The sequence below is a fragment of the Pelophylax lessonae genome, assembly GCF_965119305.1.
Source record: "Pelophylax lessonae genome assembly, chromosome: 2".
NCBI classification, from domain to species: Eukaryota; Metazoa; Chordata; class Amphibia; order Anura; family Ranidae; genus Pelophylax; species Pelophylax lessonae.
In genome coordinates, this window is record NC_138769.1 from 683,285,512 (window position 1) to 683,311,479 (window position 25,968).

A 25,968-nucleotide genomic window follows, 5' to 3' on the forward strand; every position below is an offset into this window, starting at 1 on the left:
TGATTGTGTATTTAGTGTTTAGAGATCTTGTAACAAGAAAAGAAGTTGGTTAAACCTAGTCACTGTGGCAAAAGATGTGAGCTTTGCAGTTTGGGTTTCTCCCAGCTTAGTGCTATGGGGACTGTACCTGGGCCCTGCTTGAAAATGGGAGAGAGGGGTTGACTTGTAAAGCTGCTGCTACTACATTAAACTTAGCAGGAGGACAACACAGCTGGGTATGTGCTGCAGCATTTGCATCTCTGTTGGATGCCCTACAGGTTCATGGCTGTGGTCCCTGGTGAGGGACACCTGTCCTTGAAGAGTGAACATTTGACTGAGGTAAGTTGGGTGCTGATCCATTAAACAGTATTATGCAGATCTCATTCTGGCTTAGGGGGAGATCAACATCCCATCCATTCTAGAAGTGGAAAGTTGGCAGGCTACCTTCTTAAGTCGGCAGTAGCTGACCCCTGGAGAATGGTTACTGCATCCGAATAAGTTTCAGGAGATCTGTCATCTGTTTAATACACTGAACTTGGATTTCCTGGCATCTAGATAAATCAGTTGGCTGGACAGACTTGTGGTCACGACATGGGATCCTCAGTCGTTTGTAGTGGAAGAGTGGAAGTGACTCTGAGGCATCCAATTCCAACTAACCTATGCCTTTCCTCCTTTGCAGCATTCAATGCAGCTCCCTGCTATAATCAAGGTAGAAAGGGTGCCAGTAAATTTGATAACTCCGAGCTGGTCAAGAAGGGCTTAGTTCTCAGACATAATTCACCCACTGGCGGAACCTCCTTGGCTTCTTCCAGGCCAACCAGATCTTGTGTCTCAAGGTGCCATCTTCCATCCTGCTTCATAGTTGCTGGCTTTAACCCCATGGCAGTTGAAGCCAAGGTCCTGAGGGAGAGGGGGATATCGGATTCAGTGAAACTCATGCTTCTCAAGGCCCACAAGGTGACTTGCCAGGTGCATTATTGTACTTGGAAGGCATGCTTTTATTGGTGTGAGCAGAGATTACACCCTTGCCAATTTTCTTTGGGATGCTTACTGGCTTTTCTGCAGTTGGGCCTGGACCAGATATTGGTGTTAAGTACTTCTAAAGTTCAGGTCTTAACCTTGCCTGTTTTTTCCAGAGGCTCTTTGCCCCTCACTCTTTAGTGAAGGGCTTTTTTCAGGGGGTCACACACATCTATTCTGCATTGCCAGACTCATGTGACACTGTGGGATTGGTCCACCCAATGGCCACTTTTTCAGCCGATTCAGGAGATTACTTTGGGGGAGGGGGGTCTTACCCATAAGATGGCTTTCCTGGTGGCAATTACTTTTACCAGAGGGGTTTTTAGGACCACCTGCTTTGTCTTGTAAGGGGACATTTTTGATGTGGCACAAGGACAAGGGTGGTCTTCTGACCAAATTATTATTTATTGTCTAGGGTGGTATCTGGATTCCACTTAAATGAGGAGATTTTCATGCCTTTGCTTTGCCTGTCCCTTAAAGGTTTAAGGGGGGGGGGGGGTTCCTACATTGTCTCAATGTGGTGTGGGCATTTTGGGCTTACCTCACAGCTACAGAACCTTTTAGCAAATCAGGTTTCTATTTTGTTTTGTTTCAGGGCCATAAGAAGTGTCTCCCAGCCTCACAGTCCACTATTGCGAGGTGAATTCGCCAGCTTATTTCTCGCTCCCATACCCTGATGGGTAGGGAGCCTTCCTTTCCAGTCAGACTCATTCTGTTAGATCTGTTGGCATGTCTTAAGCGTTTCAGCATCAGGCTTCTCTTTCTCTGCTGTGTAAGGCTGTCACCTGATCTTTCGTTTACAAATTTGCAAAGTTTTACTGAGTAAATGCTACGCTGATGCCAGTTTTAGCCTCAAGGTTTTGCAGGTAGTAGTTTAGGACCATTCTTAGTTTGTATGTTGGGGATCTGTTTGCAGGTTATTGGTCGCCATGTTACCCTCACCTCACTTTACTGCTTTGAGACATCCCATCCATTATGAGTATGAAGATCTGTGTCCTGTATGGTATGATAAAGTAATTGGGAGTTTTGACTTACCTGTAAAATCTTTTTCTTGGAGTACAGTACAGAACACAGGACCCTCGCTCTGGTCCTCCTAGGCCATAGAGGTAATCAAAGAGGTTCTTCTCTTTGATCGACTCTGGGATTAGCTGGCTGCACCATTGGATAGTTTCTTGGGCGAGCCGGTGGGAATAGTAAGCAACAAGAAACACTGGCGAGCTACGGGAGGAGGGGGAGTGTGTCCCCTCCCGTTGCTTCTGAATATGTTCCAGTTGCTCATGAGCCGCTTGGAAAGTATCCGGTTCTCTTTGTATTGCTTCCTGGTGTTCCTGGCAGTCCCTCTGCTTTCCTTTTAAAAAATTGAGCACACTAAGTAGGATAACACACTGTGGTTAGTACTCTAGCTGTGCTGGGAACTCAGCCTGCTCTCCAATGATCAGACTTGCCCCCGCTGCACAGCCTTTCACTAGGAAGCTTAGTGTGTTGCTGCTTTCCTCCCCCAGCTCTTATGCAGCTGAGAACAAAGGGAATGTGATTTTATATATAAAGCAAAAAAGGTATTTGTATTTCTCTTTCTTTCATTGACAGACACAGCTCCTGGTCTTCTTAACCATTGGGTTATACTGCCCCTTATAGGAGTAGGACACTAGGCAGAAGAAAAGTCTGGCTACACCTGTGGGCAGTCTCAGAAGGTATGCTACCCCTCTCTGCTATAGGTGCTAATTTTTTTTTTCTGCCTAGTCAGGAGTAAGGACCTAGTTCTTTGCTGGGATCTCTGGTCCTGACATTTTTTTTCTTTTTAGATTTTTTTCTCCTGTTTTTTTTTTTTCCTGTGAGATCTACAAACAACTGCTGGATAATCTAGATCCAGTGGTCACCCCAGTCTGGCCAGGGAGCGCGCGCAGACCTCAGCTCCGCGCTAGGTCGGCCGCGACATAGCCCCACCAGACGGGGGCTCTTCTGCGAATTAAATGCCTCCCAAGGTTGCATATGACCGAGTCTCAGCCCGTGATTGTGAGTGGTGCCCGCCTGGTTCCTGGTATGGTGAGTAGCTATCGCCCCTCCTGCCCCTGGAGGGTTTTGGGGTGGACGTGGGCCCCTCCATAGGATGGTCAGACCCCTGGGTTCTCCTTCCCGTCGGGCACACCCCTTATCCTACCCCCCTCCACTTCTGCCCGGGCTATGTGGGTGGTCTGGTGCACCTCCTTGGGTGGGGGCAGAAAGCTATGCTGGCGATTGGGGTGGGGGGGAGCCACCAGCGACTATGCAATCGCCCTGGTGGGGGCTCCTGTCAGGGCCCCCTGTCCTGTCTGTGCCTGTCCTTGAGACATAGGGATCCCTCCTGGGTCCCTGGCAGTATCGTGGTGCCGCAATTTTGTTGTAGCCTTGTGCTGCTATGCACGACGGCCAGGTTTGTGTAGTCTGATGCCCATTTTGCGGTGGTCTGCCATAGAAAACAGCGGTGGCCGTGTCTGTGGAGCCTTCTGTGCGGCATTTTCGATGGTGGGAGCCCCTCCTCATCCTCTGGTGCTGACTCCTGGATCCTTTCTTTTCCTGATTGCGGCACTTGCAGTGCAGATTCTCCTGTCCGTCGTTCCCTCCAAAAGTTGTCTCTGATTTCTTCCTGTCTTTCAGGAAGTCAGACTCACTATTTGTGCTTACGGATGGGCCTTGGAAAGGGTTGTCTGCTTCCTCTGCGACCATTTACAGATGGATCTGACAGACGGTGATTCAGGCCTATTCCATCAGGGGTTAGGTTCCTCCTTTTCCTGTCATGGTGCACTCTACTCGGGCGCTCAGTGCCTCCTGGGGCTTCCGTCATCAGGCGTTGGTGACGCAGGTTTGCAAGGCAGCCACCTGGCCGTCGGTGTACACTTTCACAAAGTTCTATAAAGTGGATGTGTTGGTACCTGCCGATGCTTCCTTTGACCGCAAGGTTTTGCAGGCTGCTATTTAGAGGACCTGGTCCTCTTTGAGGATGTATTGTTTTTTTCAGGTGGGCTCCAGTTGTTTTGGTTGAGTTCCTGTTCCCTGGTTGGCTACTGTTTAGCTTTGGGAGTTTTTTTGCTGTTCCCACCCCTCATGTTTAACACTGCTTTGTGACGTCCCAATGGTTAAGATCAGGAGCTGTGTCCGTCAGTGAATGTTCATTGATGGACACAGCACCCCACCCCTTTGTGGAGTTGTATTTTCTTCTTACACTGCTTGTAACAAAACTGAGTACCTATTGCAGAGAGGTTGAGTATACCACCTGGGACTGCCCATAGGCGTAGCCAGACTTTTTTTTATCCCTAGTGTCCTAGTCCTGTAGGGGGCAGTATAACCCAATGGTTAAGAAGATCAGGAGCTGTGTCCGTCAATAAACATCAGAGAAATGGATTTTACGGTAAGTCAAGACATACGATCTGTCTAAATATGGCCACCAAACCATGTGACTTGGGGTTGCTAGGTAACCTGAGAGTAAAAAATAACGTGAGGTGAGGCAATATGGCACCGCTCCTGATGACGTCCTTGTGATGAAACGCGTAGGGCGGAGCTATGATCCTCTTTGTGTCACTTTTGTATGGTCCGTGGAACGCATTGAACCCGGACTTCCTGTTGTTTTACACGCTAAACTGAGAGCATATTGTAGTAAGTGCGATATTTTATGGTTTGCAATAAAATATATTAAACTGGTATGCGCTATGGGCTGTCACTTTTTCATATCTCTGCATGTAATATGAGTACCAAGAAGTGGATTTAAGGTAATATCTGGTTGTGGATCCTGAGTTGGCTGACCCGGTCGGAGGTGGTTGCTTGAAAGGTCTGATACTCCCCAGTGGGGACTGAGCTCTAGTGAGTGAGGGACCACAAGGGGAGCACGGCTTGTGGAACACTACCAATGTCACTGATTTTACCGGGAGCACGGCTTGTGGAGCACTACCGATGTCACAGATTTTGCCTGGAGCACTTTGAAGAGCACCTGTCACCTTTTATTTAAATGTCATTTAGAGGAATTCTTTTGTATATGATAGACTTTTGAGTTTTTGTGCAGCACCTTAACCACTTCCGAACCACCCGCAGCCTTTTTTACTGCGGCAGGGTGGCACTGAAAGGCAAAGCGACTTAAGTCTACGTCGCTCTCCTGAAGGCCGCGTGTGCGTTCCCGATCGTTAGAGGGTGTCAGGCGGCTCCGATTGCCGCCTTACAGCCCTGATCTCGTCCCGCTGAGAGAGAAGGACGGTCAGCAGATGTAAACACAGCCGACCATCCTTCTCCCTGCAATGATCACAGAGCTCATGTGATCCTGCTATATAGGATTGCATGTCTCTATGGTCATTTCACAAGCCCAACCCCCTCCACAGTTAGAATCACTCCCCTAGGGTCACATTTAACCACTTGATCACCTATACTGTTAACCCCTTCCCTGCCAATGTCATCATTACAGTGCATATTTTTAGCATTACCGTAGTAATGTCACTGGTATCCCCAAAAGTGTAAAAAATGTCAGTCAGGGGTCCGATCTGTCTGCCGCAATGTCATAGTCCCGCAAAAAATCGCAGATCGCTGCCATTACTAGTAAAAAAAAAAAAAAAACATTTAAAATGACATAAATCTTTCCCCGTAAGTAGAAGCAATAACGTTTGCGCAAAGCAATCAAAATACGCTTAATTTAATTTTTACTTTTTTTTTTTGAGAATGTCCTATAGCAGAATGTGAAAAATATAGTTTTTTTTTTTTTTTTTCAAAATTGTCGCTCTTTTTTTGTTTATAGCGCAAAGAATAAAAATCTTTGTGGATAAAAAGGGGATGCAATTTTCGTTTGGGTACAGCTTTGCATGACCGCGCAATTGTCCGTTAAAATAACGCAGTGCTGAATCGCAAAATAGGGCCTGGTCATTATGGGGGCAAATCCTTCCGGTCTAGAACTGGTTAAAGAGCACCTGCCACTTTATAACCCAAATTTGTATATGATATTGTTTGACACATAGTCATGGGTTTTTTGACTTCTGAGGTTTTGGAGCACTTTTAATAGCACTTGTCAATTTATATAGACAAAGTCATTCAAAGGATTCTTAGACACATGTTTTTGGATTTGGATATAATGTTGTGGAGCACTTAGCAGCGGATCATAGCACAGACACTTAATATTTCACATATGACACTGCTAATATTATACTTTGTGCTTGGTTAAGTGTAAGATTCTTCTGAGGGTTATATACAACTGTAGCTCTACTCTCTTTGGAGCTGCTGAAAACGGCTTCCCCTTGGTTACTCATAGCAACAACTTGTGAATTCTTAAGACTTTAGATTCTTGGCTCAGTCAGTAAACAGTCCAGGGGATTTGGTTTTTGTTGTTTTTATTTTATGATGGGATGGGAGAAGGGATGAGTGGGATACTCCAACTTAGCAAACTTCTATCTATGTTGAATGCGGCAAGGCCACTGCTTCACCCTGTCACTGAAGTAATTTATATGAAAGGCGAACTAATTGGTAGTTTACCCTTCAGGGTTCTACTTGGCACCCCCTTTACTACTATCTGTGTGAGCTGACCTTCTGTCCACTGACCTCACTGAAGTTGTCCCCCTTCCTGGGCAGACCCCTTGACAAGCCCTCTGGTACTCACGGACACTGTTTTTCCCAGGTAGCTCTGTCTGCAGCTCCACTGTCAGCTTCTCCAGGACCTTCAAGGCTCAGCTCCACACCTGGCTCACTAGGCCGACTGCCTGTGACTACTTTCCTCAGACTGCAGAAGGAGAGACAGCCGTCACCCTCCTCCTGGGACTCTTCTTCCTGCCAAATACACCCTGTCACATGTGTCCTCAGTTTTTATGGTCAATCCCAGGATGCACTGCGGTGGTGCCCTCCCACTGTGACTGCCACCAAACCCCATATGTCTCTGGTTAAGTTTCCTCCACTGTCCAACAGGCTCCCCTATTGGATACAATAGGGACACTCCCTCAGACCAGGTGACTCACACCTGGACACAAGTAACAGGCATAATTAACAGATCAGGTTCCCCTGATGAACCGAATGGAGCAAAACAAATGCTTTTTTCTAGCACCTATCTAGGAGGGTGCTACACAACATTTGTATATTACCACTTTTTCAACTTTTTTTTTTTTTGTTTGATTTGGATACTTACACATATCATTTATTTATTTTTTGTGCACATATGGTAATCACACCACTAACCAGTTAGCATTAGCATGTTGTCCAATATCTAGCAGTGCCATACCCAGCATTCATCCTTACCCATTTTTTTTTTTTTTATCTCTACAAAAATGTTTTGCCTTTCATTTCTATTTTAAACTGAATAGGTTGTTTTACAAGGTGATCATTTACAATCATTTTAAGGAAATACAAGATATCTTTATAAATGTCAAATATCGAATGAAAAAAGGTTTTCATTTACAATCATTTTAAGGAAATACAAGATATCTTTATAAATGTCAAATATCGAATGAAAATAAAAAAAAAATCACACACATATATATATATACCCTCTTGCACCAATAAAAAAAGGCAACTTTGTCAGTAGGGAGATTTCCCTTTACTTCTTGCCCCATAGCCAAACTAAAAGTGAAATTAAATCAAGGTCACCAGAACTTATGTTTTGGACACTTCTTGACCCATAGCCAAACTGGAAGTGAAAGGAAACCAAGGTCACCAGAACGTATGTCCCCATTGGAACATTTCCCATCTAATACTTTTCTGGGGACAACCCAAAAATTGGGATTTTATTTTACTTTCACTTTCACTGATAACAGTAATCAGGGTAATCAGGACTAAAAGAGAAGGCAAATCTTCCTAACGAGGGTGCAGATGGCAATAAAAACCCGACAGTTCTAATCTCTCTCTCCACTCCATCCAAAACTAAAAAAAAAATTGTTTTTAGTTATATTTTAAGTAACTCAACCCCAATGATTTTGTGTTTTTCCGTATTCAGTTTTCTATGCATTACTGTTGAGAAACTGATCTACAAAGGTAGCGACTACTCCAAATTTTCTATTATATTTTTACATTTCTTAAAGCGGAGTTCCACCCTAAAATGCAAGTTCCGTCCATCTTCATGCCCGGGGTCACCTGAAAAACAAATGGATAATCGCTATTTTATTTATTTTTTTTTTACTTACCTTGTTTAGAAGATAGTTTTCTTACCTTACTTCCTCTTCCTCCCCTCGGCGGCCACGGCGAGTCATCACTTCCTGGCTTGCAATGATTCCTGGGAGCTGAACGTCATCGCTCCCAGGAATCAATGTGCCTGCATCGGCCCCGACATCGGTTCCGGTGCAGGTGCCGTCATACCTTGCTAAACAGCTTCTGGGCATGCCCAGAAGCTGTGCAGGGATGACGCTGCACCCCCGGAAGTGACGGCGGGGCCGGTGCAGTGCATCGTGGGACCGAAGAAGACGGAAGAGGACGCAGAACAGGATCGTGCTGACTTCAAGCTGCCCACACCTGAGATGGCAGCGCTGGACAAGACATTTTCAAGGTAAGTATTTCTTCTTGCGGGTAAGTGCAACCCGGGACAGTTCAGAGGCTATCCATTGTGGAATGCACTAGCCCTGACTGTCCCGGGGGTATTTTTATGTATTTTTTTTGGTTTTAGGTGGAACTCTGCTTTAAATACTTAATGCTTCATTAACTCCTGCATTTATTTCCTTTAGTGAATTGACTATAACGCCATTTTATTAGTTATTTAACATGCGTTTTTGCTTTTTGAGGAAAATACCTTATGAGGCGAACTAACATTTTCATTATCTCATGAGATGATTGTCAAAACATGTCACGTATCTCATTAGGTATTCTTTAGTGAATTAAGCCCACAGAGTCCAAGTCTTGCACAGGCTGCACTGTTTGCTAGTAACCGTAACAGAGGTATCAGTCCAATGATCACAGACAAGTGAGTATAAATGCATTCTAAACAGTTTACAGGGAAATCTGAGGCATGGACATGAGACAATAATGAAAAGAAATGGCTGCACTCAGATGTGGTCAGAATCTAGGTTTATTGAACATCCCAGTGTGGCAAAAAAGTGGCAAGGTAGACGCGTTTCACACACTAATATGTGTGCTTAATCATTACTTGTAAGTAATGATTAAGTACACATATGATTAAGCACATATGTGTGCTTAATCATTACTAAGTAGTAATGATTAAGCACACATATTTGTGTGTGAAACGCGTCTACCTTGCCACTTTTTTGCCACATTGGGATGTCCAATAAACCTGGATTTTGACCACATCTGAGTGCAGCCATTTCTTTTCATTATTGACTGTCCACGGAGGCGAGCCGGGGCGAGCACCGCTGTTGGTCATCAAGCTTCCCATTACCTTGAGCAGTGTATCTCTTTCCTTTGTATGGACATGAGACAGACAAACCTTTATCTAAGGCAGGGGTGCTCAACCTTTTGAAGAGTGAGAACCACTGTTTTGGTAACTGTTCGTGGGCCACAATGAATCAAAAATGTTTGAATATGAATTCATGATTCTGAACAGCATAATTAACATTTTCTTCCTGGACCTTCTGAATGCCGGAGGGAGAGGAGGAGAAGCCGGCTTTCAGTGGTTGCAGGAGGAAAATGGAGCGGGTCGTTTCCTGTATATGCCGACCCTGCTGCCCTTCCTGTCGAAGTGTAAAACAGAATGTGACATTTGGTGGACCAACACATAGAGGGTCTTCTGCTGGTGGTAGGGGACTTCAATATGGCGTTAGATCCTGTGTTTGATGTGTCCAAGAGATCTTCTCACTTGTCCTATGTGAAATTGTGCACGACTAAAAAACTTCTCCAAGGTCTTTAATTGGTTGATAGTTGGAGAACTTACACATCCAGGATAGGGACATACACCAGAATCGACTAAATCTTTGTCTCACAGAGTGCAATGTCTAGTCTACTCAAGGCTTCCATAGACTTGTTCTGACTCATGCACTGGCCCACTGTGCCCTAGAGCTGGGAGAAATGGTGCCCCACGATTGGTACCGGAAGCTTAACGAGACACTCTTACGGAATCAAAGATGCGGAATACAAGAACCAGATTGCCCATGAACTAGACTTTTGTTGCCATCAATGAGACAGAGGAGGTTACTTCATAATGCCTGTGGTAAATGTATAAGTGTGCCATCAGAGGCACTCTTATTTCCTTAGGGGCCTATAGGAATTGACTTTTAACCGCCCAGATAGACTCCCTACTTAGGGACATTTTGGTCTTGGAACTGGCCCATAAGCAATCTCAAGCACAGCAGACAGAGGAGAAACTCTTACATCTACAGTGCCTTGCAAAATTATTCACCCCCTTGACTTTTTACCTATTTTGTTACATTACAGCCTTAAATTCAAGGTTTTTTTAATCCGAATTTTGTGTGATGGATCAGAACACAATAGTCTAAAAACCCCTGGGGAAATTTTCTCTTGTTTTTCTCTATGTTTACTTTACCTTTCAGCCTAGCCTGCAAGCTGGTTGTGCATTTACCCAGGTGCCACTGTTGCTGTTCTTAGTTAATTGCTTCTCCATTTTGTTTTGCCTCAGGGTCCATCCCCGATGAAAGACTCTACCGAATGTTTGTTAACAAACAAGTCACCATGTTGCGGCCCCGTGAGGATGAATCCAGCTGGTTTAACCTATTTGTAATTCATCAGAACAGGTAAGGTCCCTCTGGGACTGCCCTGGACATCTGCTTTATGTTGCTAGCACTATCCAAAACATTTATTTCTAAACTTGTAAAGCTTTGCATTCTGTTCTTTGCCTGCTGGGAGCCGCATCTAAATTGTTAACACCGATATGTTGCCGTCATTAAAAGTATCCAGCTACTATAATTGCCTCCGACAACCATTTCCATTAACCTGAAATCTTCAGCCAAGCTGTTATATTGCTATAAGGAAAGTGTTCATTTAACTTTGGCTTATTATCTTGAGTAGAACATTACGCTGCTTTACTCACTCATATTTGATAGAAAGAAGGCATTAGAGTCGTAAGCATTGGATATCGTGCTGATTTCTGCCCAGAATACGAAGACCAACATTGTACTTGTCATTTTGTAGGAAATCTACTGGTAAAGAGTTAGGGGATAAAGAAGTATGGCGGTTGAGTTGTTCAATTTAAATAACAATTGTTTACTTGAACCGTCTCATTTTTTACCACAGCCTTTGCTGTTCTGTGTGAAATTTCTTTTTAACTAAACAGCATTAATGAATTGCTGTTCTACCCGAGCTAATGGAAGAACAGGTACTTATTGGGATATGGTAATATCCTCCAATCATAAAATTATACAGATGTGTTATTTACTTCAAATGTATTACTATCCACAGATTTTATTTAAAATGGGAAAAAGAGATGTGCATTATGTCATAAATGTCAGTCTACTAAAGGGACATGGTGTGGGAATGTTGTAAGATTAGACCATTATGGTCATAGTAACTGAGTTCATAGTTGGTTATTTTGACCTTCCAAATGTATGTCATTTTTTTTATTGTGTCTCTTTGGGGTTATTGAGGACAAATCAGTAAATAGTGCCACTAGGAGATTTCTGAGACTTCTTTTTTTCTATGTTAGGCTGCAATGGATACGATCGGTTTAGGACCTTGGGAAAACCTAATCAATAGTGATATTAATTTATTTAGGATGGCGAATGAGACTAGAGGATGAAAAATTACCAATGTTTGCTCTAGATAGATAGAATTGTCTGAAACCATGGGCAGTCCCACTAAATCTACTAAAACTGGAGAGTGAAACATCTGGTGAAGCTGTGCATGATAGACAATCAGTCTCTAAATTTAGCTTGTTCAACCAAGCTTGGACAATAACACCCCGTTTACAATGGTTAGACTTGTCATGCGATCTGACAGTTCCAAATAGCATGACAAGTCACACCTCATTGCCGGCAATGGGACCGTTCATATTGCCCCAACTCATATTGCAGCGATTATGTAAAAAGGTTCCTGCACTACTTTTTTACCGATTTCATCGCAACCTGCATAGATTTCTGGTAAATGAAGTCTCAAGCTGCAATGAAATCGGCAGTGCAAATCACACTGATGTGCAGCCTTGAAATCGCGCTAAAAGTAGCGTGATTTCAAAGCCGCGCCGGTGTAAACCGGGGGGCTAAAACCCATAGGCTTGCATTGAGGTGCTTTTACAGGCTGAAAAAAAAAAAAAAAAGCACTCAGCACCTGTGAGTCCCGGTTCACCCATATGCGTTGCGGGAACCCTGCGAATCCACTGCGGGTTCCCGCATTGTTTTCAATTCGTAGGCAGTTCTCACGACCATATACGAATCGATGGGGGTGTCAATACAAAGTTAACGACACCCCCTGATCAGTTCGCATATTGCAGTGCGAACTGTCATTTCGGACATGAATCGGATCGCATAATTGTGAGCACCCATGCGGTCCAATTCTGGTGTGGGGTCCTGTGATAGTTGTGTCCGAATGCAATGTGAATTCAGCCATACAATCTGTATTGCTAAATTTGCATCGCACTGACATTGCATGTGATTTTCAGAGCAGTGCTCTGCAAATCCCATGCGATATCTGTCATTGCAAATGTGTGAACCGGGACTAACAGTGGCGTTTTTAAGCACTGTGTATATGAGACCTAAAATGTACACTGTAGTTTTCTGGCTGTGTGATAATGCATACTACATAGATTTCTGGACACTTATATTTGCTTGAAATGTACACGCAACGCTGTGTATCACCTGTATATAGCAATAAAAACCTGTAGAAAAAAAAAAAAAAAGCTTTAAAAAAGTGCTTTTAACTAGATGAAGAATTTGCTAAAAGCACTTGCTGGAGATTCTTCTCCCTGCTAGAACAAAAGGATGTCGGTGAAAAAAAGGGCAAGGTAGCTGGTTGAGATGAGGCAGAAAGTGTATTGCATACTAACTCATATTGGGCACTACAGTGACCTTTAAAGAGTAATAAATGGGCCATCACAAGCATTTTTCATTGAGGATGTGCAAAACACCCTTGGCAGCCTGAGAACCCTGAAGGAAGATGGATATATATCTAGACTATATTATATAGTATGTAAGTGCTGATCACATCCACTATATAGAATTTTTCATTTGGATTTCATCTTAAAAAATTAAGAGATGTCAGTAGGCCTAAGTGTTTACATTATAGTAAAAGCCAAAGGTTAATGGATTTTGCAGTAATGTTTTCTAAAAGTCATTATATAACCACTTCAGCTCTAGAAGATTTACTCTTCTTCATGATCTTTTGCGATACGGCACTGCGTTTCTGTGGTTATGCGACACTGTACCGAAATAAACTTTTTGTCCTTTTTTCCCCACAAATAGAGCTTTCTTTTGGTGGTATTTGATTACATGTGCGTTTTTTAATAAAAAAACTTCCGACAATTTCGAAAAAAAAAAAAACCTTCTGCTATATAACATAAATAAAAAAATGTAAAAAAAAAAATCTAATTTCTTCATCAGTTTAGGCCAATATGTATTCTGCTACATATTTTTGGTAAAAAAATCCCAATAAGTGTATGTTGATTTGTATGTGGTTTACACAAAAGTTATAGCTTCTACAAACTATGGGATATATTTATGGAATTTTTTTTTTTTAAACTACTAATGTTGGCAGTCAGTGACTTTTAGCGGGACTGCGATATTGCGGCGGACAAATCAGATACTAGCTGACACTCTTAACATTTTATTGGGAACCAGTGACACTAATACAGTGATCAGTGCTGAAAATTTGCAGAGCGATCAAAGGGTTAACTGTGCCTAGCCTGGGTTTTAGTGTAGTGGGGGAGGTGCTTTTACTAGTGGAATACATGGATCAGTGCCCCTGCTTTTCTGCCTATGCCCCGAACGATCAGCGGGTGCCGGCGGACATCGAGTCCGTGGTACCAGCTGCTTTGCTCCCACTGTGTAGAATCACAGCAGGAGTGAGTCGCTGGAGGTGCACACTTGTGCCTGCTACCCGGAAGTAGGTATGCAGACATGATCCTGTGTAGCGCTGCTGCCCTGTTGCATTAAATACGCTAAAGGCAATCGACGAGTGGTTAGGCCACTAATTGTTTTTTAGCCCATTAATGACACCCCCCCCCCCCACATGTCTGTTTAAACAGTTCGGAATGCCCAGGGGTGGGAATAATCGACCATCGCTGACCACTGTCACAGCGGTCACATGATTGGATGCCGATTCTGCCAGTTACCGATCTTTAGCCTGGATCGAGAACTCTGTCTTTTTGCTGAGAGCGTGCAGCAAGTGTGCAGTAAGTGTGCTCTTAGAGCATAAACCTCCGCCATCCAATGGCGCATATATATCTCCCACAAATATGTGTTGGTCTTGCCTAGGCCATTTTTCAGTTAGTAGACGTACCAAAATTTCGGAGACTGAAACATATCTAATGAAAATGGTGTTATCATCATTTTGCTGATGAGAGAAAAAGGTGTCAACAATGGCGGCGAAAATGCATGCAATTTTACAGCAATTTTACTGTGCTTATTGTGTATTTTTCTTAGGTCACGTGAATCAAAAACCGCATCAAAAACGTCTTGCTACGCTTTTAATTGGGAGGTGCGTTTTTGGTGCATTTTTTTTAACTGACCAAAAATGCAGCAATCAGGATTTTTAACATCACAAGGAAAGCGCAGCAGACCAATGCATAGAATTTAACCACTTGCCGACCGCCGCAGGACTATTTACGTCGGCGGTAAGCCCCTCACAGGCAGAGCGACATAGGGCTACGTCGCTAGCCTGTGAGGGTCTAGGGAGTGAGCACGCGCCGCCGGAGGCGCGCTCCCGTTCCCGCGTGGTCACGGACCCCCCCCCCCGCGCGTGTGACCGGCGGACCCGATCGTCCGCCGGTCACTCGCGATCGTCGGTGGAGAGGGAGAAAGGCAGGCGGCTGATGTAAACAAGCCGCCTGTCATTCTCCCCTGTGTAGGAATGGTGATCATACGGTTCTACTATGTAGGACCGTTGATCACTGTTCCTACACCTCAAGCCACAGCCAATCACAGTTAGAATCACGCCCCTAGGGACACACATATCCCCTCTCTCTAAAAAAAAAAAAGTTAACCCCTTCACTGCCAGTGTAATTTTACAGTAACAGTGCATATGTATAGCACTGATTACTGTAGAAATTTCACTGGTAACCCCAAAAGTGTCAAAAATGTCAGTCAAGGGTCCGATCTGTCCGCCGCAATGTCGCAGTCCCGCAAAAAAAATCGCAGATCGCCGCCATTACGCGTTAAAAAACAACAAAAATGACAAAAATCTTTCCCTTTGTTAGTAAACGCAATAACTTTTGCACAAACCAATCAAAATACGCTTTTTGCGATTTTTTTTTTTTTTTTTTACCAAACATATGGTAAAAAAAAAATTGGCCCAAAATGTTAAGAAATTTGGATTTTTACTTTTTTTTGGGGGGAATTTCATATAAAAAAAATTGAAAAATATTGTTATTTTTGCAAAATTGACGCACGACCGCACAATTGTCCGTTAAATTCACGCAGTGCCGAATCGCAAAATAGGCCTTGGTCAGGAAGGGGGTAAAATCTTCCAGGGCTTAAGTGGTTAAAGGAATACATTTTTCTTGAGCTTTTTACTTGTTGTGGAGCTGTAGGGAAAATGAGAGTTTGCAGTTTCAGGTGGCACTGGGTGGGTATGACCTATTTCCATACAAAGGGGCCTCAAACAGGGTTCTTCTATAAGTTTAGACAGGGAAATTATCAAGAGCAATAAACTACTTCTCTGGTGTTGGTTTAAGCTACTTTGCTGTTTGTTTTTAGGAGTAAACACCGAGCCACTAATTATATCCCTGAGCAATTTCTGGATGAGTTTTTGGATCTGGTTATTTGGGGCCATGAGCATGAGTGTAAGATTGCTCCGACCAGGAACGAACAACAGCTTTTCTACGTGTCACAACCGGGAAGTTCTGTGGCTACATCACTGTCCCCTGGAGAAGCGGAGAAAAAGTAGGTTTTGGATGTTGTATAAAATCACTTTTGTATTTAAATTAAAATCCAAATGTGCTGGAAGTATTATTTTGCATTGTAATCCTAAGGAAGTCTATAACTATACAAACGTGGTAGCTGTCACTGCTGATGTTTTTAAATGGTTTGTACCTTTCGTAAAGAACTACCTGTGCAGGTAAGGGGTGCCTGTGCTGCTTGTAATAGCAACCGAGCCGACCGCTGGCACTAAAAAAAACGGTACCAGCAGCTGCAGACATCATCTTGATAGTACCACCAAAAGTCTAGCGATGTACCGGTATGTCGCTGGACAGGAAGAAGTCAACAATGGTAGCTGTCATATTTGTACCATTACAGCTTTCCTGTTTATTTGAACAATATTCACAGAGTCAAAATAGTTTCTCTTTCATTCATTGATGGACACATCGCTCCATACATCATAACTACTGCCTTCTTCAGGAGTAGGACTAGGCAGAGCAAAAAAACACCTAGTTACACCCATGGTTTGTCCTCAGCTGGTATATAACCCCTCTCTCCGCTCTAGGTAATCAGTTTTAATCTATCTAGTCATGAGTAAGAACCTAGGCTCCCTGCCAGGATCTCTTGGTCTTAGCAATTTTTTTCTCCTTCCTTGCATCTTTTCTGTTTTTTCCCTTGGGAGATCTACAGTCAACTGCCGGCTGGGCGACAGGCAGGATTATCTAGATCCACTCAGCCCGGCCAATGAGCCTGTGCAGACCGTAGCTATGCGCTAGGTCAGCCGTGACATATCCTCACGGACAGAGGCTGGCCCGTGAGTTAAACGTCTTGCAAGGTCGCATACAACTGGGTGCTGGTCTGAGTTACAGCGGTGCCTTGGCCGACAGCTCCCCTACTTCGGTGGCGAGGAGTTCTGTCTGGAGCTTCACCCACACCATAGATGGGTAAGTACTGTCCCCCATCTCCTCTTTGGGCGGATTTGGGATGGGTGCGGGTACTCTCCTGGGATGGTCGGGCCTGGTGTTCCCTCCTCTCATCCTAAACCTAAAGTCCCTTGATTGAGTGGGCTTTCCCCCCCTCCCCCGTGGTGGGGTTCCCAGGGCTGGTGGCGGAGACCCCTTGGAGTCTCTCCCGCCATTTATTTTTGTTGAGGTGGTGCGTGTCCTGCCCTGATGGTTCCAGTGCAGTGGGTGCAGGGGAGACCCCTAGGTGCGTGCCTGACTGTGGGTGGGCATGCTGCAGTCTGGGGGTCCCCATTGCAGAGGGCGCAGCAGAGTTTCTCTATATGTTGAAAAGTAGGGGTGACCAGCGCTATGGAGTGTAGACCTTAGACAATAGTGAAGGTGTAAGCTGCCAACAACCAAACCCACAGGGGGTTAAAGTGGGAAATATGTATGAAAGGAGGTTGTAACGGCGCTACCTTAAAGTGAATAAGTGCTTATTGTATGTGCCAACTTAAAACAAAGTGCCAATAAAAATTGTGTCATAAAAAAACATTTAGTTTAAAAATAAAGTGCACTAGTGATTTGTGGTGTGACCAAGTTAGCTGGTTAATAAACTGGGCCCATAAGGTGCAACTCAGTAAAGTGCAAGTGCTGTGCTGCATATACTAGACGAGTAAGAAATAATGGGTTCCCAATGTGCATTTATTTTATAATAACAGTTGACAGAAAATAAGTTAAATTCATAAGTGAAAAATTGCATAAAACAGTGAACATAAATTCATCCGTGCTGTGCGTGGAATTTGTAATACCACTTAAGTGAAAAAAGTGCTAAATTGAATAAGAGAAAGTGATAAATAAAATTGGGGTTGCAATTCTGTTGTACATCCACTAGATGTCGCCCCTAGATATACGACCTGTACTTAAGGAAAAAGTTAGTCGGTTTCTTCCGGGGTTCTCCAGTGGGTTGAACCAGGCTTTTTAGTACCTCAGGTTAGAAGAAAGAAACCCCATGATGTAATGTATATCTGTAGCGTGGAAGAGAGAGCATAAAGACTCACGTTTGAGGCTGTCTAGGATCAGCGGTGATGGCCGGGAAGCTTCCGCGTTCCACGGCCCAGGCTCCGAAACCGGAAGTGACGTAATGACGTTACGACTCCGCCCTACGCGTTTCGTCATGTGACGTCTGCTGGAGCTGCGTCAACGTAACAAGCTTCCGGCCTTTAAATAGCGTGTCCGTCTCCTGGCAACCAATCGGCCTCCCCCGCCGCCATATTGGTGCGCGCAAACTGAAGCCGGACGGAGGACACATTGGGCCTCCCTGCAATGCCTCTTCAGATGCCGGAGCGGAGGGACAGCTATTTTGGAACATCATTTCCTGACAGCCTATGTCTGATGCCGTAGTAAGGTTAAAACATGATTTATTAAAAATCATTAAAAAAAGAGGAAAAAACTGAAAAAATGTCTTAAAAATGAAAAGAAATTTAAAAAATTAATTAAAAATAAAAAATAAATTATAAAAAATAAAAACCGTGCAACGATTCATAAAAAACATCATATAGCGGAGATTTCATTAAAAGAGCACCAAGGTCAAGAAGTGAGAAAATAAAAGGTGATAAAATACCATATGCCCAGAGGTTAAGTACATATTGTAGTGATCATGGACTAAAAAAGGTGGAATATACATAATTTGTGGATGTAAATCGAGCGTTGTTTTAAAGGGTTATAGTATTGCAGAATAAAAGATAAAAAAGGTGGAAGAATTATGAAAAAAGTGGACCAGATGGTCGAGAAGAAGGAGATGGGGTTTTTTTAAAATTAAGTTGCCCATAAATAGAGAGTCTCTAAGGACAGTCATTCGTTCCTGTTGTGTTTAAGAGGGCTACCCGGGCCCCCCCAAATACATAACAATCCGGATCAGGGTGTGAAACAACTCTTTCCCCATTGTGATGTTGGATGAGAAGGCCCCATAATTAGCCCCTAATAAAAAAGAAGTTTTGTGGTGTTTAGGAGGTTGTGCTGTAAGCAAACCTCATACAAGTGTGGTGGGTAACCCCGAACCTTGAGAATCTAAAAGAAAAGTTTTTTTATATAAATGTGTTGAGCTTAACAGATGGTATGCTCAAAACGCCGTGTAAACTACACGGATATAGAGTGTGTAAACAATGTGAATGGTCTAGATTAAAAGCACAATATTCTTGGTGATGCTGGATGAGAAGGCCTCAAGGCAATGTTGAATAAAATGAATGGCGTTGGATGGTAAAATTGATCAGAATGTTTCTTTTGATGTAGGAAGTTATGGCCAGGTGTAAAAGTTTAAAACTATTATAAAGTAGCAAACTGTACACCAAAAAACTACATAAAACCAACCAATCATAAATAAAATTATTTCAAAGGATTGTTTCAAGGCAAATTTTCTGTCCCAAAGGAATTACATAACAACATTAAAAATTTTTTTTTAAATAAAATTAAAAAGTAAGAACATCAAAAAATGAGAAAATCACAGGAAAAAAGGGGTGTTAAAAGGCCATAAAAAAGAGCCATAGCAAAAACCAATAAAAACATCAAAAAGGCCTTTTTAAAAAAATATTTTTAAAAAAACATTTTTAAAAAACTTTTGAAAGAAAGGGACTAAGAACTTGAAGGCTAAAAAAACAGGATAGAAGGGAGGTGTTTTTATTTTCCTGGGAGGAGGTTTTCATGAGACACAAACAATTTATGTGTCTGTGATGAAACAGTTAAGATCAATGTCTACATTCAACCCATCAGGGCGAAGAGATTGCATCAAAAAAATCCATTTTGTTTCATTTCTAGAGATCATTCTTGTTTTATTTCCTCCTCTCCAATCCCCCTTTATTCTATCAATGCCATAAAAAATTAGTCCAGAAGGATTTTTGGAATGCACCTCTTTAAAATGTCTGGGAAGATTATGTTTATCAAAACCCTTTTTGATATTTTTTATATGTTCTCTGATTCTTACATATAGGGGTCTGGTTGTTCTACCGATGTATTGTAAATGACAAGGACACTCGATGACATAGGTGACATGTGTACTGTTACACGTGATGGTGTCCTTTATTTTGTATTCAATACCGGTAGTTCGAGATTTAAAATTGTTTTTTCTTCTTGGCTGGTTCCTATTGTTTCTGCAAGGTAGGCACTTCCCACATCTAAAAAAACCATTAATACTTGTAGGTAAAGAAATGGTTTTTGGTGGATTTATCACATTGTGTACCACCTTATCTTTTAATGTGGGGGCTCTTCTATACACAAAGGATGGTTTATTTGGTAGGATTTTCTTCAAAGTCCTGTCCGCTGTGAGTATAGGCCAATGTTTTTTGAATATTTTTTCTAGCTCTTTATGTTGCCTGTTATATCCCGTAATAAAAGCAAACTCATGTTTGTTCTGTTTTTTCTTCTTCCCATTTTCTTTTATAAGGTCATTTCTATCGGTGTTCTTAATTGTTTCTTTTAGGTGCTCCAAGTTTTTTCTTTTGTAGCCTTTTTCGATAAATCTCTGTATCAGTATATCCGCCTGGATTTCAAAGTCCTGGATATTGCTGCAATTTCTTCTTATCCGTAGCAACTGTCCCTTTGGGATGTTCCCTAACCACTGTGGGTGGTGGCAGCTTCTGATAGGGATATACCCATTTTTATCTGTTTTCTTAAAATATGTTTTGCTTGCCAGTTTTCCTTCTTGTTTGAATAATTCTAGGTCCAAAAAGGCTATTTTTTGTTTATCCCAATTTCCTGTGAAGGTAATTCCATATGCGTTACCACTGATTTCGTCAAAAAAACATTGTAACGATTCTGTGTTTCCTCTCCATATGAGGATAATATCATCAATGTATCTCTGGTAGTAACGCAAATTTGGTCTTTCCACACTGTAAATCTGTTCCTCCTCCCATTTTTGCATGAATATGTTAGCCACACTCGGGGCATATTTTGCCCCCATGGCTACTCCCTTGGTTTGTGCGTAATATCGTCCTTTGTGCCAAAAATAATTCGAATTCATCGCCATCTTGAGGCCTTCTAAAATAAAGTGCATTTGTGCTTGCTTCAAATCTGTATGTTTAAAAAGTGCCCATTCAACACTATCCAACCCGTCCTTCTGCACTATGTTGGTGTATAGTGAGTTTACATCAATGGTTACTAATATATCATCCTCCGTCACTTCTAAGTCCTGTATGTCTGAAAGCAATTGCTTGCTGTCTCTAAGATATGATTTTCCCTTTAGGACCAAAGGCTGTAAGTATTTGTCCAAGTATTCTCCCAAACGGGAGTGGACGGAGTCTATACCACTCACTATTGGGCGGCCTGGTGGCTTTTCTTCATTTTTATGTATTTTGGGTAGATAATATATAATTGGGGTTCTTGCTGCTTCTATGTGTAGATATTTGGCTTCCTTGTTGTTCAGAATGCCGAGGTCCTTCCCTTTTTTGATGTACGTCTTCAGGTCCTTAGTGAATTTCTCTTTCGGGTTTCTTGGGAGTTTTTTGTAGGTATCCTCTGCACTAAGGAGATGTTCCAATTCTTCATCGTAGTCCTTCTGATTTAGTATCACCAGGCCCCCCCCTTTATCTGCTGGTCTGATTACGATGTGCTTCTTTTTCTCTAATTTTTTGATGGTCTCACATATATCTTTCTCTTTCTTCTTTTTAATTTTCAAATTTCTAATTTCCTCCTCCACCATCCTTTTGAAAACTTCTAAGTTTTCATTTTGTGGGTTCTTAGGGTTAAAGACCGATTTGTTCCTTAGTTCAGTATGTTTAAATTCTGCATTGGTTATGGGTGCTCGTTTGTCTTTTTTAATTTCAAAATGTTTCTTGATATTGATTTTCCGAATGTACTTTTGTAGGTCTATGTAGGCTTCGAATTTGTCGAGGTTCTTGTCAGGTGCGTATTTTAGGCCAAGATCCAGAAGTCTTAATTCGTCTTCCTCCAAAACCGCACTACTCAAATTGAAGATACCTTTGCCTAGTATTCTCTTCTTCTTTTTCTTAGACCCCCCTCGTTTTCCCCTTGGTTTCCGTTTCTTGTGTAACCGTAGAATCCGGGGGGTTCCTCTCTCCTGTGTGAATCTGGTCCTCTTGGTCTGGGGGGCCCTCTCTGGCTGTCCTGTTGGGGTCGTCTCCCATCTTCTCTCCAGTTCACTCGGTGGTCCCCTTGTGGTCTGTATGCTCCTCTGGGACCTCCTTGGTGGTAGTTCCTTCTCCATGGTTGTTGCCAACCATTGTTCCTCCATTGTCCTCCGCCTCCTCTTGGGGGTCTCCCCCTGTTTCCTCTTGGAAAAAAACCCCTGTTGGGTGGGGGTCCCCTGTTGTCATATTGAGGTTCTTGATAGTAGTTCAGGGGCGAGAATCTGTTATAGGTTTCAAATTGGTGGTAATGTTGAGTTGGTGTTCTATCCCTTCCTAGGTTCCTCGGGTAAGTATTTCCTCTATGGTCAACGTGAGAATATTCTGGAAAAATTCTCTCTCCGGTGTGTCTTCCTTCATTTGCTGGAGTTCTGGGGGTTCTGGGGGTTATAGGAGTTCTTGGTGTTCCAACTTCCATCCAAGAATCGTCATCCTCATCCCCCATTTCTGAAGGTTCCCTGGAGTCCACACTCACAGGGTCCACGCTTGTTCCTTGTCCATTATATACTTCATCAGCTTGCCATTTATATACATTCCTGTTTTTGTAATCCAGTATGTCCCTTTTATATTTTTTCTGTTTTTTAGCTTGTATTGTTTTATCATATTTTTGTATGGCATCCTGAAGTGCTTTCTCTTTGTTTTTATATTCCATCGTGTCTGCATGGGGAGCTAGCTGCTCTTTTAGTTGTATGATAGTACTCTCGATTTTTTTGAGTTTGAATTGTCTCCTTTTTATGATCATTAATAGCAATTCTCTTTCACAATTGTTGAAAAATGCATACCAGGATTCCAGTAAGGTGGGTCTTTAACCCTAAGAACCCACAAAATGAAAACTTAGAAGTTTTCAAAAGGATGGTGGAGGAGGAAATTAGAAATTTGAAAATTAAAAAGAAGAAAGAGAAGGATATATGGGAGACCATCAAAAAATTAGAGAAAAAGAAGCACATCGTAATCAGACCAGCAGATAAAGGGGGGGGCCAGGTGATACTAAATCAGAAGGACTACGATGAAGAATTGGAACATCTCCTTAGTGCAGAGGATACCTACAAAAAACTCCCAAGAAACCCGAAAGAGAAATTCACTAAGGACCTGAAGACGTACATCAAAAAAGGGAAGGACCTCGGCATTCTGAACAACAAGGAAGCCAAATATCTACACATAGAAGCAGCAAGAACCCCAATTATATATTATCTACCCAAAATACATAAAAATGAAGAAAAGCCACCAGGCCGCCCAATAGTGAGTGGTATAGACTCCGTCCACTCCCGTTTGGGAGAATACTTAGACAAATACTTACAGCCTTTGGTCCTAAAGGGAAAATCATATCTTAGAGACAGCAAGCAATTGCTTTCAGACATACAGGACTTAGAAGTGACGGAGGATGATATATTAGTAACCATTGATGTAAACTCACTATACACCAACATAGTGCAGAAGGACGGGTTGGATAGTGTTGAATGGGCACTTTTTAAACATACAGATTTGAAGCAAGCACAAATGCACTTTATTTTAGAAGGCCTCAAGATGGCGATGAATTCGAATTATTTTTGGCACAAAGGACGATATTACGCACAAACCAAGGGAGTAGCCATGGGGGCAAAATATGCCCCGAGTGTGGCTAACATATTCATGCAAAAATGGGAGGAGGAACAGATTTACAGTGTGGAAAGACCAAATTTGCGTTACTACCAGAGATACATTGATGATATTATCCTCATATGGAGAGGAAACACAGAATCGTTACAATGTTTTTTTGACGAAATCAGTGGTAACGCATATGGAATTACCTTCACAGGAAATTGGGATAAACAAAAAATAGCCTTTTTGGACCTAGAATTATTCAAACAAGAAGGAAAACTGGCAAGCAAAACATATTTTAAGAAAACAGATAAAAATGGGTATATCCCTATCAGAAGCTGCCACCACCCACAGTGGTTAGGGAACATCCCAAAGGGACAGTTGCTACGGATAAGAAGAAATTGCAGCAATATCCAGGACTTTGAAATCCAGGCGGATATACTGATACAGAGATTTATCGAAAAAGGCTACAAAAGAAAAAACTTGGAGCACCTAAAAGAAACAATTAAGAACACCGATAGAAATGACCTTATAAAAGAAAATGGGAAGAAGAAAAAACAGAACAAACATGAGTTTGCTTTTATTACGGGATATAACAGGCAACATAAAGAGCTAGAAAAAATATTCAAAAAACATTGGCCTATACTCACAGCGGATAGGACTTTGAAGAAAATCCTACCAAATAAACCATCCTTTGTGTATAGAAGAGCCCCCACATTAAAAGATAAGGTGGTACACAATGTGATAAATCCACCAAAAACCATTTCTTTACCTACAAGTATTAATGTTTTTTTTAGATGTGGGAAGTGCCTACCTTGCAGAAACAATAGGAACCAGCCAAGAAGAAAAAACAATTTTAAATCTCGAACTACCGGTATTGAATACAAAATAAAGGACACCATCACGTGTAACAGTACACATGTCACCTATGTCATCGAGTGTCCTTGTCATTTACAATACATCGGTAGAACAACCAGACCCCTATATGTAAGAATCAGAGAACATATAAAAAATATCAAAAAGGGTTTTGATAAACATAATCTTCCCAGACATTTTAAAGAGGTGCATTCCAAAAATCCTTCTGGACTAATTTTTTATGGCATTGATAGAATAAAGGGGGATTGGAGAGGAGGAAATAAAACAAGAATGATCTCTAGAAATGAAACAAAATGGATTTTTTTGATGCAATCTCTTCGCCCTGATGGGTTGAATGTAGACATTGATCTTAACTGTTTCATCACAGACACATAAATTGTTTGTGTCTCATGAAAACCTCCTCCCAGGAAAATAAAAACACCTCCCTTCTATCCTGTTTTTTTAGCCTTCAAGTTCTTAGTCCCTTTCTTTCAAAAGTTTTTTAAAAATGTTTTTTTAAAAATATTTTTTTAAAAAGGCCTTTTTGATGTTTTTATTGGTTTTTGCTATGGCTCTTTTTTATGGCCTTTTAACACCCCTTTTTTCCTGTGATTTTCTCATTTTTTGATGTTCTTACTTTTTAATTTTATTTAAAAAATTTTTTTTAATGTTGTTATGTAATTCCTTTGGGACAGAAAATTTGCCTTGAAACAATCCTTTGAAATAATTTTATTTATGATTGGTTGGTTTTATGTAGTTTTTTGGTGTACAGTTTGCTACTTTATAATAGTTTTAAACTTTTACACCTGGCCATAACTTCCTACATCAAAAGAAACATTCTGATCAATTTTACCATCCAACGCCATTCATTTTATTCAACATTGCCTTGAGGCCTTCTCATCCAGCATCACCAAGAATATTGTGCTTTTAATCTAGACCATTCACATTGTTTACACACTCTATATCCGTGTAGTTTACACGGCGTTTTGAGCATACCATCTGTTAAGCTCAACACATTTATATAAAAAAACTTTTCTTTTAGATTCTCAAGGTTCGGGGTTACCCACCACACTTGTATGAGGTTTGCTTACAGCACAACCTCCTAAACACCACAAAACTTCTTTTTTATTAGGGGCTAATTATGGGGCCTTCTCATCCAACATCACAATGGGGAAAGAGTTGTTTCACACCCTGATCCGGATTGTTATGTATTTGGGGGGGCCCGGGTAGCCCTCTTAAACACAACAGGAACGAATGACTGTCCTTAGAGACTCTCTATTTATGGGCAACTTAATTTTAAAAAAACCCCATCTCCTTCTTCTCGACCATCTGGTCCACTTTTTTCATAATTCTTCCACCTTTTTTATCTTTTATTCTGCAATACTATAACCCTTTAAAACAACGCTCGATTTACATCCACAAATTATGTATATTCCACCTTTTTTAGTCCATGATCACTACAATATGTACTTAACCTCTGGGCATATGGTATTTTATCACCTTTTATTTTCTCACTTCTTGACCTTGGTGCTCTTTTAATGAAATCTCCGCTATATGATGTTT

The 25,968-nt window shown here is 41.9% G+C and overlaps 1 protein-coding gene across 1 annotated transcript in view; it reads left to right on the forward strand.

The window, feature by feature from the left end:
- The window catches only part of MRE11 (MRE11 homolog, double strand break repair nuclease), a gene marked incomplete at its 3' end in the record, with an annotated part of 586,107 nt that overhangs the window by 174,154 nt on the left and 385,985 nt on the right, over positions 1-25,968 (forward strand). The window contains exons 7-8 of the mRNA XM_082248202.1: positions 10,511-10,625; positions 15,732-15,917. Of these exons, the coding sequence (XP_082104328.1) occupies positions 10,511-10,625; positions 15,732-15,917 (301 nt within the window). The remainder of the gene's footprint in view (positions 1-10,510; positions 10,626-15,731; positions 15,918-25,968) is intronic.